Source organism: Erigeron canadensis, chromosome 6 (genome assembly GCF_010389155.1).
Source record: "Erigeron canadensis isolate Cc75 chromosome 6, C_canadensis_v1, whole genome shotgun sequence".
Classification (NCBI taxonomy): Eukaryota; Viridiplantae; Streptophyta; class Magnoliopsida; order Asterales; family Asteraceae; genus Erigeron; species Erigeron canadensis.
Genome location: NC_057766.1, coordinates 10779316 through 10796142, shown reverse-complemented (window position 1 = coordinate 10796142; position 16827 = coordinate 10779316). Strand labels below are relative to the sequence as shown.

General features: G+C 31.9%; 2 protein-coding genes across 2 annotated transcripts; one reads left to right on the top strand and one right to left on the bottom strand.

Moving 5' to 3' along the window:
• Positions 1–1863: 1863 nt before the first annotated feature.
• Positions 1864–3729, top strand: LOC122605085 (NAD(P)H-quinone oxidoreductase subunit O, chloroplastic). Its single transcript, XM_043777963.1, has 5 exons — positions 1864–2161; positions 2253–2308; positions 3062–3169; positions 3291–3350; positions 3435–3729. The coding sequence occupies exons 1-5, from the start codon at positions 1906–1908 to the stop codon at positions 3462–3464; spliced, it is 510 nt and encodes a 169-aa protein (XP_043633898.1). The 5' UTR covers positions 1864–1905; the 3' UTR covers positions 3465–3729.
• A 1025-nt stretch (positions 3730–4754) lies between these two features.
• On the bottom strand, positions 4755–12262 carry LOC122604043 (outer envelope protein 61). Its single transcript, XM_043776936.1, has 11 exons — positions 11872–12262; positions 10554–10784; positions 10096–10152; positions 9855–9983; positions 9586–9663; positions 9416–9486; positions 9241–9290; positions 9005–9158; positions 6499–7012; positions 5787–5930; positions 4755–5212 (listed from the first exon to the last, which is right to left on the bottom strand). Exons 1-11 carry the CDS (start codon positions 11968–11970, stop codon positions 5066–5068), a joined length of 1674 nt encoding a protein of 557 aa, XP_043632871.1. The 5' UTR covers positions 11971–12262; the 3' UTR covers positions 4755–5065.
• Positions 12263–16827: the final 4565 nt, after the last annotated feature.

Below are 16827 nucleotides of genomic sequence, written 5' to 3'. Positions count from 1 at the left end.
TGTAAGTCTAGTTTAATTTTTGGTTTTTGGTTTTTCAAAATCCGAACTTTTCATTTGTGAAGAAAAACAAAACCGAAACAAAACACTGTCATATTATATTATCTTACTAGTTTTAATACCCGTACGATGTACAGTAGATTTATAAATTGTATCAAAAAAAAATTTTTGAATATGTCTCATACATCATTCACTAGTATGAAATAAATTATGGTTAAAGTAAACCGCTGATTGAAACTTAATTATAATAAAAACGGTAATGATAAATATAATATATGTTTATTTAAAGTTTATATTTACCTTTAATTTTTAGAATCACATCAAAAACGGAACTTGTAAGCATAGTGGATGACGACAAATAGCATTGTGATTTCAGATCGTAAACTCAAAATTTTTAAGTCTTCATGTTAATAACCTATTATAAGTAATATAAATAATAAGAGTTGAATAATTGAGGGGGAAAATGACAATTTATTAATGGGAAAATGATCAATCAAATAAGGTTATTATGTCTTTTGTATTATTAATAAGCCAAGAGTCAAAGTTGAATTATAATTCTAATAAGGAAATTGAATGTGTTATTAATAAGTCAAGAGTTAGAGTTTAATTATAAGTCTAATAAAGAATTTGAATCTATTTATAATTAAAAAAGTTAATTTAATAAAATAAATGAATTAAAAGGACATGTGTCGATCAAGGATTACGCCACGTGTCGTTTTAAGAATATGTTAATCCTGTTTAGTTTATTGGTAGACTAGCTAATCAAACCGGATTCAATCTGGGCCGTTGCAAATATGTTTCGTTACAAATACAAAATATAAATTGTAATAAGATGCAAACTTTGATCTTAACATTACCAAATATTGAATTTAATAATAAACAAAAGATCATAACTATAAATTTGTAATTAATAAAAAGGAATTGTTTTAACTGTTGATATTAATAAGGCTGAAACTTTAAAGTTGTGGAATAATGTTAACATCATAATCAGTAGATAATAATTATAATATAACCTGCAACCTATAAAAGCAAAACACAATTTAGGTATCTATAACCATAAAATCGAAACATCAAGGGAGCTAAACCTATATGGTTATGTATTTTAACTTCAAAATAAAGTTTTACGGAGATAGATATACAAGATATCATTAATTTAAATTTATAAATATTTAATCAAGACTTAAATCATTACTGTAAATTTGTAATTAATAAAAATTGTCACCAAGAGAGCTAAACTTATGTAGTTATGTATTTTAACTCCAAAATAAATTTTTACTTGAAGATAGATATAGAAAATATCATTAGTTTAAATTTATAATTATTTTATCAAGACTTAAATGAAAAATTTGAACTATGATAGACTAAAGAAAATATATGCTAAATTAGAATAAATGTATTTTTGTAACATGACATCATCTTTAATTATAAAAATTGTAGGAAAAAGTTATAGAATGATACATCATATTTTTTCTTTTAAAAACAATTCTCGAGATAGAGATTATTGAATTCGGATTATTAATAATTAATTTAGGATCATATTTTTAATTTTTTTAGTCATATACTGTAATACATAAAACATACCACTTTCATTTATGAGCATTACAATATTAGATTAAAGGTAAATCAGGGTTATATATATATATACTTTTATAAAAGGTGGAAGATCAAAAATATAAATTTGTTTTACAAATTTGCGTTGAAATATATTGGTTAGTCACTTATTCCTTAGATTAAATGTGATAAACAATTGAGATAACTAATCTAAATAGACCATTTTTAAAAGATAAAAATAATAATGAGAAGAAAATGTTGCAAATTAATGGATGACCAGTCTTTTCTTATCTATACATAATACATATATAAACAAAAATGATAAAGAAGAGGTAGAGTAGGAAGAACAAACAAGAAATGGCCATGGCATACTCTTCCTCATCTTTCTCTTCATCATTTCCATTAATAAAACCGCCACCTTCAAATACCATGACTAAACTTGGACTGCTGCCTGCAGGTGGCAGTGGTAAGTTAAGTTTCTCCATTTCTGTGAAATCATCTGACTCTGCTGATCCCTCACCTTCTCCTCCTCCTCCTGCTGCCACTACAACTACTACTACTACTACAGAAGCCCCTGCTGCTTCAAAACCACCCAAGAAGCCTGTTTTTTCCAGTCGGTTTTTGCTCGCCTTTTCTTTTTGATATTTCAATCCATTTGCAAACTTGCATTACATCATAGATGTAAATTTATGTTTTGTTTGCAGTGAAAAAGGGCCAAATTGTTAGAGTGGACAAGGAAAAGTATCTAAACAGTGTCAATGTAAGTACTTCCCATTAGATCACATGATGAAATCATGATGATTAACCTTGAAATGCATAAACTCTATCTCACAAATACACAAAGTGAAACAAGAGCCAAGCCACTAATGCATTATCTCATCAACTATAGATATAAACACGAGATAGATACAACGGTTGCATTTAGAGGTCACATTTTCAAGCCCTTTGCTTATCTATTAGTTGATTCACGTTGGGTTCATCGCGTCAAATGGGTAAAGTATAGGCCTTGCTGTTTTAGTATACTAAAGTATTGAAGCTAAAATATACTACCCCCAAACTTGGAAATCCACATTTAGGCCTCGACTCACTTTGACTCGCTTCATGTGACTTGCTTCTTCTAACTATCGGCTAAAGAACATGACTTTACACGCAGGAATACCAAAAATCAAACCAGTTGTAGGCCTATTGCATCTCCACATTTATCACTTTTACAAATTCTACTTTGGATTTGATTTTAGACAAATTATTGTAAAACTCCTTTGGTTGGATATATAAGTTAAAGAAAAACTAATAATTAATGTCCACTTAATTGTTAATCATGAAATTTCACTTGTTTCTATATATTATAGTGAAAATGGAGTCATGATATGAAAGAACTAACGACTGCCTAACGAATCCATTTGGCTACCTCTAGTTACAATATTTTGCCAAGTAATATGGGCTTCTGGCTCAACATACGTGTTAAAACTCAGTAGTTCGTTTTAGTTTATGCTGATGGTTTGTTGCCTTTCAGTATCTATCTGTTGGGCATCCACCTTACTATAAAGGCTTGGACTACATATATGAAGATCGTGGAGAGGTGTTGGATATCCGTATCTTTGAAACAGGAGAGTATGCACTTGTAAGTTCACGAAATAACTCCACTGCCCTTTAACCTTCAGGAAACAGATAATGATGCTTTGTATCACATTTTACTGTCACAAAACTTGCTTGAAACACAATTTGACATGAATATAATTTAGATTGCATGGATTGGGGTCCCAACCGCACCAGCTTGGCTTCCAACAGACATGCTTATCAAGGTAATTCTTTTAAATGAAAGTTATGGGCTACACATTTGGCCCTGCCTGCTCGCTGTATTTAAACCAGTGTACTCTTTATTGCAGTCAGACAAGCTCAACTATGAAAGAATATGAATCAGAATCAAGTTACTACTTCAAGCAACAAGCATCAATTGGATGTATTCTACTATGTACTCTGTAAATTGTAGTCAACTCCTGATATCTCACCATATTCATCGGCCCATGAATTTGAGAAAAAAACTTGCATTTAATGTAATCTGACTTTTTGTCGGACCTTAGTTTTGGCACATTTTCTGTAATTCAATAAATGTAGCAAAAAAGTGGTTTAGGCACTGATGCATACTTGATACTTCTATACAACTTTCTTTTGTTTTCCCAACTCCCCCTTTAACAATCTAGTTGGTGAATAAGCAGTAATGTGTTTGACTATTTCACCGTTAGTTCCTTTGCCGGACTTTGGATCATGTTGACCTCAGAAATGGCTCTATCCATACCCACTTCATGTTTCCACCGAACTTCAACATATTCATTCTGGTATGTAGTTTAGGTTTGACTAAATTTTTATAAGCGACAGTCCAAGCCTTACTCTACCAAACAATGTCACATTTTGAGTCTTCAAAAGACACGACCAAAATGTTCTCCTCGATAACGAATGCTCGTGATGATTCCAATTGAAACCTCGAAATGGAAATTTCTTCCTGTTAAGTTTTCAATGACTAATGGAGCCTTGACATCAATGTCTAGAAGCTTTGACAGAGGGTCATCCATTTGCTTAATTACAATAAGAGCACTGCCTTTTTAACATACAACTCGATGCAAAGTCCCTACTATGTAAGTATAGGAACTGCATGAGTCCTGGTGTCACTTTTAGAGACCCTTCCCAAGGAAATCATAAAGGTTGGTCGTCTCTCAAATGATCCTCTGACACAGGATCGAAGCATGTTTTTTGTTTCTTTTACATATGCAGATCGAATATCACGACGGGGTCTAGACTATAGTCTTGATCAGGTCCATGCTAGAGAACGAGTCACCCAATACCTGAAGGAGGAAATCCTCGTATTAACTCGTCCGAAGGCACGACAGTTAATACTTAACAGGGGTAAACTTTGCCCCTCAGCACTCGAACAGGGGTAAACTTTGCCCCCCAGCACTCGAACAGTCAAACGCAAGTCTCCCTGGATCTAAGTTTTAATTGGAAAAATTTCTCTTTGCCACTAGGCTATTAACCCAACGATGTCAGAATTGAAGCATAATTTAATTAGTGTTAGTCAATTATGTAATGCTAGAGATAAGGGAAACATTATCTTGATTGTCACAAGAGATGTTAATCCATATACATTTGATTGTCAGCTGGTTAATGGGCAATCCAAAGCTTAAAATGCGGGTTGACAATCCACAGATCGATTCTTAGCAACTTAGAATATTTGTGTATTGACCACGGGTGCAATCTTAGCAACTTTGAATAATTTAGTGTATTGACCACGAATGCTTTCTTAGCCACTTATAACTTATTCGAACCATAATGAAAAAATGAAATTGCAAAAAGAGATTCAGGGTATTACAACTTTCAACATAAAAACACAAACATATTCTACAATCTATCTCGTGCGCCTGTATGTGCATTCTGCATTGTAGTTCCTGCCCGATTAGCTCAAAACGTTACATATTTCCAGTTACAAGTTTACTGATTGGTCTTGTCAGCAAATTGGTTGCATTTATCTGCCAATGTAGCCCAACCAATGGAGGAAGACTGCAAAAGCAAGCATACATAGTGCCATAATCAACCCTTGCCTTCCCAGAAGCCAATTTTTTGTTTTCACGGCGCTTTCACCAGCTCTTTGTATTCGATCTGCCCACTTCATCTGACAAGAAAATCAACTAATTAAACACAACCAAAAAAAAAACTACTAGGACCTAAAACCTTTAACCTAATGGGTGCGAACGAGTCTCCCATCCCATAGATGTGGGATCAAAATTTGTTGCTTGAGTCGGCAAAATTGGCTGGTTTAATAACGAATACATCTTGCTCGAATAAAAATGGGCTGGGTTGAGTTTGGTTGACTCAGAAAAGAACTCCACAGTTTCTAAATAATCTATGAGCAATTAGTGTAAAAAAATGATTACAGATACCACATTAACTCATCGAAAATTGTAAGTTAAAAGATTTTGGGATATTTTATGCATTAAAAGTACACTTATGGTTAACTTTTCAACTTCTTTAAACCATTTCCGTGAACGATAAATTTTTTGTCTTTATCATATCCGTTGCTAAAACAACCAAATCAACCCATTCAGAAGTAGAGAATCAATTGCCACCTCCACTTGTAGCCAACTTTTTGTAGCTTATTCTACTTTTCAAGGGTAAGTGAAAAATAAATGGTTTCTCGTTACTAAACTAGATTATGCAGAAGCGCAATTCAATTGAGATGAAGTTACCATTCTATCCAGGTTCTCTGGTGACAAAGATGACATGGCTTGTTGAGCTCTTTCTGCGTCCTCCCGAGAAAGTTTAACTCCAAATTGCTGACTCATGTTTGCCATCATGTCAGGGCTCATATTTTTCATCATTGATGACATCATCTGTCAATCAACAAATCAGCAATTATGTAATCTAAATATGACAATAGGAAGCTTTGATAATGATAGTTCAAGAGTCTAATATTAGGGTATGTAACTATATATAAGACCCATACATTTATGTAATACAGAACACAACACTTGCCTGAACAAATGTAAGACAGTGAAATTTTAAATATCATACGAGTAATATACACATTACACATAAATGTTAATCACGTTTGCTTACGATAAAATCAGACAAGTTTTTGTTCAACAAAAACATGTGAAGGCTGTTACTTTCGACTACATTTTGTCGTATTAATTGAGAGGAAATGAAAAGCCATTTCAACCATTGAAATGGCCCAAAGAGAGTTTCTTTGACATACCCTAGTGCTTTTTTACTGCAATTTAACAAGTGGAATGTCTAGTATGAAAAAAACAACGAATGTGAAATTGTTAGATTACGTGTAGAGATTGATGTTTTTTAATTCATAATAACAATTCATAATAACAAAACGACATCCTAGTTAAACAATAATATTTGATTACAAATTAAAACTAGTAGATAGAAAAATGATGAACTTCATACCTCACGCATGGCTGGATTCTTCAACTGGCTTCGAAGATCCGAGCTGGAGCTAGAACTAGAAAAGCTCGGCTGAGGTGCACTTCTTGAATTTGAAAAAGCCTCAGAAGGACCACTCTCACCACTATTTCCATTACTAATTGAGCTTCTCTGATTTTCTTGACCATCTGAATTATTATTATTAATTCTATTTGATTGTACACCATTCCCATTCAAAGATGATGCCATTTCAAACATCTTTTGGAGCTCTTCTGCTGGCATCTTACTCATCATATCATTTGCTGTTTTAAGCATGTCAGGTGTAAGATTTGGCATGCCGGTCTCATTCGTAAATGATGGATTCTCCCCCTGGAAGGAGCTTGCCATCTGGACCATTTTTTGGAATTCCTCAGGTGGCATCTTACTAATCATGTTGGAGGCGGTCTTCACCATATCAGGTGATAAGCTTGCAAACTTTCCACCACCCATAGATGACATGGTTTCTGGATCTGCTTGAGACATGAAGTTCTGGAAAGATCTACATAATAAGACAACAAAACAATCAAGAAGTGAGAAATATGTAAAAACGGCCTATTGGCTACTACTATTGATGTTTTAAGTTAAGAATATGAAATGTATAAATAAATGAGATACGTAAGATTGATCATGTGGTCTGCAAAGATTTTATGATATTAAGAATTCATGCCCCGTGATTAGTTCTTGAAAGAAATATTTGTAAAATAGTCGCAAAAAAACTAAAATAAAATTATACATATGGCTAAGTGGCTATTCTAAGACATCTCTCTATATAACTAAGAGAGGATAATTTTTTGACTATGTGGCAATTATGAAATAGTGCCATGTAGGATTTTTGCTTAGATGTCATACTGACATTATTTTCCTAATTTTAAGCATACTATAAAAAAATATACTTTAACCTAATCATCATAAATCATAATTTAAAATTTATAGTTTAGCCTAATTATCATTAAGCAATAGTTAAAAAACTTTAAAAAAGATAGACGGCAAAATCAAAGTCATGTTATTATTAATGGATGGCAAAGTCATGCATATAAAAGAAGTTATACGGCAAAGTCAAAGTCATGTATATCTTAATATTTTAATCTTTTTACTCTAACTATATATGTGAACGGATATACATTAATTCATTCCATAATCTACAAGTTTGAGATTTACATTCATCATTTATGTCATGATATTAAAAAGTATTAACATTTAAAAGCTATAGTTTTCTTCTGCAGTATAAGCATATTGATTACGGAGTATATCAAATTATATTGAATTGATATTGAATTAAATATAATATAGTGATTATTTTTCTTTTTGATCTTTTGAATTTCAGAAGATTTATTTTAATTTTTAGTTTTCTTAAATAAAAATTCAATCTCTTACTTAAATTCAATAAATTATATATTAATTTCTTAAAAATTACTCTTTTAGTTTATGCTTTAAACATTGAAATTGAACTTATGTTGATAACTTATGTATGATGTACGAGTATATTTTATACATTTTTTTCCTTGAGTTTATTTGTTATTACATGGTTGCATGATCTAAATATTATTAAAAAACCAAGTTCATTGATTAGTATGAAAACATATTCATTTATGATATAACTATTTTTAATAAGTATTTTTTTTTTTGAACGTTCGTGTCACGGGACGGCTAGCTGACATCAATATGGGCAGACAGTCACTAGCGACCGATCCACGAAGTCAGGGACCACAGGGGAGGGAAAACCCACCAATTTAACCGCCACAGAAGGCACGACGTTAAATTGGAGGTAAAACCTCGCCTGCTCAGACTCGAACCCTGGTCTTTCAGGATCCAAATATCATTGCAGGACTTCGGAATGCCACTGGGATTTTAACCCATCATTGTTTCTATAATATTGTAATCTTATATTTTAAATTTGAAAGATGCATTATTTATTTTTAACATTTTTATGATAACAATTTTTTACCATGCAACGCATGGGTTTAATCTATTTACTTATAAATGGGCAGATTTGAGTGGTGTTTTATCTCAAACAGGACAAGCGGGTAAAATAAAAATTAGCAAAGCGAAGAACTGGTCAATTGGGTCAACAAGCTGAAAGTAGCCCATAGTTGTAACTTGAAGGCAAATTTATTGGGAATGTACTGAAAAGTTTACACCTTACAATAATGTATCATGTGATCCCTTCATCAGGTTACCAGGTTTTTCCAATACATTTTAGAGTTTGCTTTTTAACTTGGACACTGAGGTAAGCAAATTGTTTAGCATAATGTTTACTACATTGTAAAATTTATTACACAAAATTAACAACTATATTAGTTTGTTTTGATATTAAGATTTACAATTCCTCAAATGCATTATACTAGATAGAAAAATTGAAAATCAAGTGTTTTACATTTTATAGCCCGTGTTGTCAAAGTTCATAATTTGGTATCATCTAAAATAAGAATAACATAAAGGTTTGGCTAGCAGACTATTGATGTTGAACGGTATAAGTATAACGAAAACACACCTGATTGATTCTTTGTCATCATTGAGAACACCACTAGTGTTCCTCACTTGTTTACTAACATCCCTCTTCTGTTCCGGAGATTCTGATGATGAAGCTTGATCCTTTTCAGAGAACAGAGTTGGAAGTTCATCTGTTATTTCCTCTATTCTTATGCCTATTGAAATATATTTAAGTCTTAGAAAGGACAAAAGAAGATGAAACGGTCTATATGAAATTTGTCAGATGAAATAAAATACCTCCTGGTGTATCCTCATCACCTTGCTCACTTAATTTATCCTTGGCATCCCTGTGTCAGTAAATAAATTTTTTGAAATTCAGCCAAGGTATTAAGTTGCATGATACCATGTTAGTGATCAAGTATGTAGCAGTAAACATAAGGGAGGGAACCCATGCAAATTAATAGTTTGATACCTTAAAACTTCTGCAATAGTTTCATCATCGGGAGAAAGTTCAAGTGCTTTAGACAAGTCAGACACTGCTTTCTAAAATAGTTTAGAGCCAATCAGATAAAGGTAACAAGAGGAAATTTTACATTGTAACATAATATATCAACCTTAATTACATATCAAAAGATTACTCACCTGTAGTTGTCCTGAATTTTTATATGCTTGACCTCTCCTATAAAGAGCTTTGACATTTCTTGCATCATTTGCCAATATCTGAAAGAATTTAAAAAACAAGCTAGTCCATTATTATATTCCCAGGCTAGCAAAGTTTACTTCAACTTCATATGTTCCAGAAGAGAACAAAGGCAACAAAAAAAAATCATGATGATCCTTGTGATAATGGTAAAAAAAATACTCTTTGACCAACAAGATATAAAATTTAGAAACACAACATCAAAACGTACCTCGGTACCTTCTTTTATGCACTCATCATACTGACTTGTTTTCAAGTAGCATGACATCAAATTAAGAGAGCACGCAAGGAGGAGAGCAGCGCCTTTAGATGCTGGAACGTTTTTCAGATTATTTTTTGCCTGATTAATGTTAAGGAATAGAAGAAAAAAAGTTATGTTTGTAAAGTTACAGAAAAAACCATATACTCAAAACAATTCCATAAAAGTCATGAACATAGAATGCTATACTTACTCGCATATACTTCTCTAATGCGTCATTAAACTTTCCCTGACTGTGAAATTCATTCCCCTACCAAAATGAACACAGTGTCAGCTATTTAGCATGTACGATTGTACTCATTATTCACGTTATCCAATTTAAATTCGCGTTATGCAATTTAAATTCGTCATATAACTAACAAACAAATTACCATAAAAAAGACACAACCAATATTCAGATATGTGAAGAGTTAACTAGAACTTTCGGAATAACCACATTGCTTTATCAGGTAGATTATATGTTTAAATTTCAATGAGCGCTATTACATAAATTAAAATCATTAGTCACATGAGCTACAACTATAGTACAAAACCACTTTAATAATATCCAGCCTCATAAGTGGACAGTGTAATCTACATCATTATGCATCTACCATGCATATGTGACTTTCATAAGAGTTTAATCCTTGGGAGTCAAGGGTATTAAGCTACCTGCTTTTTCAGCATCTGGGCAGCATTCAATTCATAGCTTATTTGTGCATCTACTCGGGAACGCATGGCAGCTAGCTCCTCTGGCGTTGCATTGGCCATCTTCTCACCAATTTGTGCCATCTCGTCTGGTCGAGTAGACTTCAACTGTTCTGCAGCATGCCTCAAGTCCTCAGGTTTCATATGTTTCATACTATCTGTGGCCATTCTTATCAAATCAGGATTGGACATCATCTGCATAACATAGTTAAACATAAAATAGAAGATTAAGCCTTTCCATAAGTATAAAGCAATCATCATCATGAAGAACTTTCAAGAGGTTATAATTATGATGACATAGTGGTCAGTGGTCACGTTTGGAGTTTGACATCCTTAAACTCTCTGATCTTATAATAGGAGCACACATACACTTGATGTTAAAACTACATCATTTAATGTATATTTTTAAATTTAATGTGCTTATAGCTTAAAACTCAAGTTTTCTAATTATATGATTTACATTATCTTTATGCTATATAAAATATACACCATCAATCCTTGGTTTCCAAGTAGCTCCCAACTCCCCCAAAACCATGAGACTGTTGAGATTTTTACGTTATACTCTACGATAGGAAAAAAAAAAAGTTTTGTGGACCCAGAAGAGTTAATTCTGGAAAATCAGAAAAGTAAAAACGATTGAAAATTAGAGAATGCAGAAGACAAGCTTGGATGAGCAGCGCTAAAAAGAGTAATAAAGTGCTTGTACATGGACGTAATCTATTTCCCATTAACAACTATAATCTCAAGTGATTGGAGTAATGTTTATATCTTCGGACAATATTTAACTAGCATAGCAAGTAAATTTACAAAATTATGTGATGATCAATTTCCGTCAACAGACGTTCTAAACTACATCCTAAAGACCACATTTTACAACAGAGGAGCGGCGGCAACTTGTAGTAATTATGAATAACAAACTGATATCTTCCGCGAGGTCAGAATTTCCTAATAATTAACTGATATCTTCCGTGAGGTCAGAATTTCCTAATTATTTATTCATAAACAAAGCATCATGCTATTTATAATTAATTATCATAATTCAAGTGTTAACAGCACATTGATCCATCAAAAGCGAGAAAATTACACATTGTTTATACATCCATTTTGAATCTTCATTAAATAATGGAAATCCGCATCGATGCGTCTAGGTATAAGTGCTAATTAGGGATGCAAATGGATCAATTTGATGAAATTGAGATGCAAAAGCATCAATTTTACTTCAAGGTGTTGTTACTCGAATGCAAATTATATATATATATATAAATGATGAGAGATAATAAACCTGTTGTTGAATCCTGGCCAAATCAGCAGGAGACATGCGACTCATCTGCTCCTGAGCAAGTCTCATCATCTCAGGATCCATCATCATTCCTGGATACATCTCTTTATTTTTTTTTTATTATACACAAACACAAATATATTCAACAATTGATTTATTACTTTTTTATTATTATTCGGATCAAATCACGCCAAGTGAAATTTTAAAACAGTGTACTTGAGATTATTGTGCTGGATTGATGGATCTGTAGAAGTAAATCGTAGGGGAGTATAGAGAGTTTTTGATTGGAATATGATTATTGATTAGGGCTTAAAACTGATGGTATATAAATATGAATTTGGGTTCGGTGTGTTTCTATGACGCGCAGAGCGAGAGTTTGACAAGAAGCATTCCACCACCACTTAAGATGCCGTTTGTTGACTTTTATAAGTCGTTATTACATTTATTTTTTCTATTTAATTTTCATTTCACAGCAAATTTGTTGTATAATTCAACTGCCTTAAGGTTTAGTATACGTTGTTTTAATCGGGTTTGTACTAAAAAGCTCCGTTGAAGTAGAATTGCTTATTTCAAATATCTGATAGAAGAAAAACCCCTTATTAAATCCACCCGAAGACACGACGGTTAATAGAGAAACCATGCCTCCTCAGAGTTGAACCTGGGTATATCCAAGCCAAGTCGTCATGGACCTAATTTAATGATTCTGATCTCTTTTAAATCTCCAAATGTTGCTCTATAGGAAGCTGGAACCTCCGTATAAGCAATGTTTCTTACCGCCTCACGAAAGTGGTAGTGGGTTTTTTTTATCCTATTTATAATGGCAAATTTTTATTTACAAATAAATCAAAACATGATTGATAACATCTAAGTGAGTAATACGTGACGATCCGTCTAAAGTTTTCTCATTCTACTCTCTAGAGAGATTCTTTAGATTTGAGATTAACAAATATATAATTCTTAGATCGCGAGTTTTCCTTTTCGGCATTACTTCTTCTTTTTGTCTAGAATTTTTTTCAACGGTAAAAGCTTAGGTTGGAGGTCATTCTCGCAATCTCTCTACCTATAAGGTAAGCCTCGCTACCTTTAGGTAAATGGTAAGATTGTCTGCATCATACCTCCATAATACCCCGCTTATGACGGAGTTGAGTACCGTTGTTGTTGTTGTTAACGCATATATGGATCTACACGTGGAACAATATTTTCAATCAATGATAAAAATAAAAAGTTATATTTTTAAGGAAAGTGATATATATCTACGTTACTTATTAGCCATCTACAACAATTTATCTATATTTTACAACACAGTGTACAACTGTCCAATGCATATATTGTTGTAAATGGCTAAAAGTAGTTATAAATATATCATTTCCTATTTTTAATTATCATAGATGATTAATAAAAACTATTAAATTAAATATAGTATTAGTATATTAATAGATGGGGATAACTGCAGAAAATAGAAATGAACTTTAATCGATTTCACGAAATTAGCAATATCCTTTGAGAAATTTACTTTTTAGAAATCATCTTTCGTTTATTAGCAGAAAAAGTAACATCTGACCTGGTAACCTGCTGACGTGTCAGTTTGACTTTTAATTCACGAAATTAGAAATAAACTTTGGATGAATTCACAGATTAGCATTGTTATTATTTTAATTAATAATAATAATAATAATAATAATAATAATAACAATAACAATAATAACAATAATAATAATAAAAGCACTTTTATATATAGTAATAATATTAGTACAGTGAATTATTACTTTATATTTTCAAAATAAATCTAATAGATAAATTACTATTTGATGAAACTAGACTTATGTTCGTGCAATGCGACGGTGGGGGGGGGGGGGTAATAGCAGAGGTGGTGGTGGTGACAGTGGGGACGGTGATGGGGGCGGCGATGGTGGTGAATGTAAAGTAATTGATGTTAAAGATGGTATTGTAGTTATTTTACATGTTGGAGGATTTATACTGTAAATTATTTCATGAAGATATTGTTAGGACCAGTTTTGACTAAAACTGACCAATCTCCAGTTGCATCTGGAGACCAAAAGATTTGTCCAGAAATATAGAAGTACAGTTGCAATGTACAGTTTATGCAACTGACAACTTCCTCTAGTTGAAGATCTGACCAATACATCTGAAGACAATCTAGTTGAAGTCTGGAGAATGTTAATGGCAGCGAAGCCTAGTTGACTTTCTACCCAGATCAAGACAGGAGAGTATCTATAAAGAACTTACAAAGCTTTACACTGATAACGAGGAAGACCTTTTTACTTTATGCACCTTTATCCTAACATTATCAATTGTCTTTGATTAAAGTACAAAAGTTCATAAAGTAGGTTGATAAATTGACTTTATGTCTTACTTTATCCAACATTTTCAAAGGATTTCAAATTGAATCCTTAAATGCTAGTAATCATATTTAGGCGGCGAAGTTGGAATCCCAATACCAACTTTGCCTATAAATAGAGGTCTTTGCACAACCAATAAACCACTTTTGCATATTCAGACTTTGCATATTCTTGGTGGACTTGTGCAATATTCTCTCAATCGCAAAAAGGAATATTTCGAAACTTTAAGTGTTCTGATTGACAAAGAGAATTTCCAAGTATAGATCAATTATATTTCATAGGTTGTTAGGATATTTACATCTTTGTATTATCTTGGTTCCGTAACAACCTTGTATTTTATTTAGACATCAATAAATAAAATACACTTGAAAAATTACAACTTGGTCTCACCATATTTACTTTAATGTATTTACATATTGCATTGTATTTTACTTATTGTCACCATAAGTAATTTTTCAAAGAACTTGGTAGTGTTTACATTGCAAAGTAATCTCACCATCGACATAAAGGTGTCTTCAGTTAGTATCATCTCTTGAGTTGAGACTTACAGATATTATATAGATATTATATGTATATTAGATGGAGATGTTTAAATGACTGAAACTATATAATGCTAAATATATATCAAATGTTAATTAATCTATTAGATTTATTTTAAAAATATAAAGCAATTATTAATTGTATTATTATTTTTACTATTTATAAAAGTGCTTGTTGTTATTATTATTATTATTATTATTATTATTATTATTATTATTATTATTATTAATTAAAATAATAACATTGCTAATTTTGTGAATTCATCCAAAGTTCATTTCTAATTTCGTGAATTAAAAGTCAAACTGACACATCAGCAGGTTACCAGGTCATATGTTACTTTTTCTGCTAATAAACAAAAGAGGATTTCTAAAAAGTAAATTTCTCAAAGGATATTGCTAATTTTGTGAAATCGATTAAAGTTCATTTCCATTTTCAGCAGTTATCCCTTAATAGATGTAATATCTATATCTATATTCTTTTATAAAACAAACTCCTCCCCTTTAATTTTAAGAACTTGAAATGACACATTTACCCTCCATCTTAATACATCCTTATTTCTATTTTATAAACTGTGACTAAAATATCTTTAAAAAAAATTCAACATCTATCTCTCTCTCACGCAAAAACACATAACAAAAACTCTAACTCAAAATTCGTCCCCCCTTTTCATATCCCACGTAATAATTTATCACATCTCTGCCCGCAATGAAATTACTTTTACGTTAATAAGCACACCATCACTGTTGCAGTTACCGCCGCTGCACTGCACGAGCACCAATCTAGTAGATCTAAAAAGGGATTAGGAGTAGAGATGGCAATGGATCCGATATGGAACACATGTCATCGTATCCATATTCATATTCATTTATTTTTTATCATCCACATCCATATCCATATCCATTTAAAAAAATTCCATCTAACCATATCCATATCTAATGGATGACACGGATAAATGGATGTCAAAACAACAGCTTGAAATGTGTGGTAAATATCGTTGTCATCTATAAATATTTTGTTTTTAATTTTATACAATCAAAATTCATGGTTTATTCTATATTATACAAACAAAAGTCACTAGTTGCTTAGATTGTATAATCAAAATATATAATGTGTTCCACATTTTTTGCAATAAAGTAGTCTAAAATATTGAATAGGATGACAAAAGTACTTCGATAATAAAAAAACGGTAGATTGATGTAACACCCCAACTAAGGCGGAACAATGAGATGTACAGAAAGTCGAGTATTCAAAACAAAGGATTATAAATAACATTCACCATAGCTTTATTTGATAAAAATAATTTACAATGTACAAACATGTGAACCAATTTCCAAGTACAAATACGTCCATCATACTTGGATATTAAGTCCACGAACCAAATAACAAGCACATGAAATAGTAAACTACAATGATCAAGGCGGATTCCATTGCCTATCACAAGGTTTGATCTTTGACTCCAAATTGCAATGCAAATAATCATGAAGCATATAAATCCTCAATGCTTAAGCTTATTTCCTGAAAAGCATGAAGAAAAAGTGTCAACTACGAAAACGTAGTTGGTGAGTGCATAGGTTTTATATAAATCTTGGTACATCACCGTTTTAATACTTAGAAAACCGATTACTATTACATTTCGAAATATCCAAACCATATGATCAACAAAATTTTCATATCATGTTATCAAGTTTCCAAATACCATAATGTCATATCAAGACTTGGAAAAATCCATAGTAAAATTTCAGGTTCTCATTTGTCAAATCATCATGAGAGAAAAAGTATATAAATCGATTAATCGTATATCATACCAAAATCAGTTACCAAAATCATTTCAATATCACCAATTTCAACGTCTTTCAAGATATCATATGAGAGACGATACCCAATCCGTATGTTCAAACAATTTCAATTATCAACAATATTAATATCAATTTCACTTAGCCACAAGGGCATAATTCAATATCAATTTCATTTAGCCACAAAGGCATAATTTACATAATTTTGATGAGTAAATGCTTGAGCCACTACTACTACCATTTTATCAAGTCCAACAATATATATA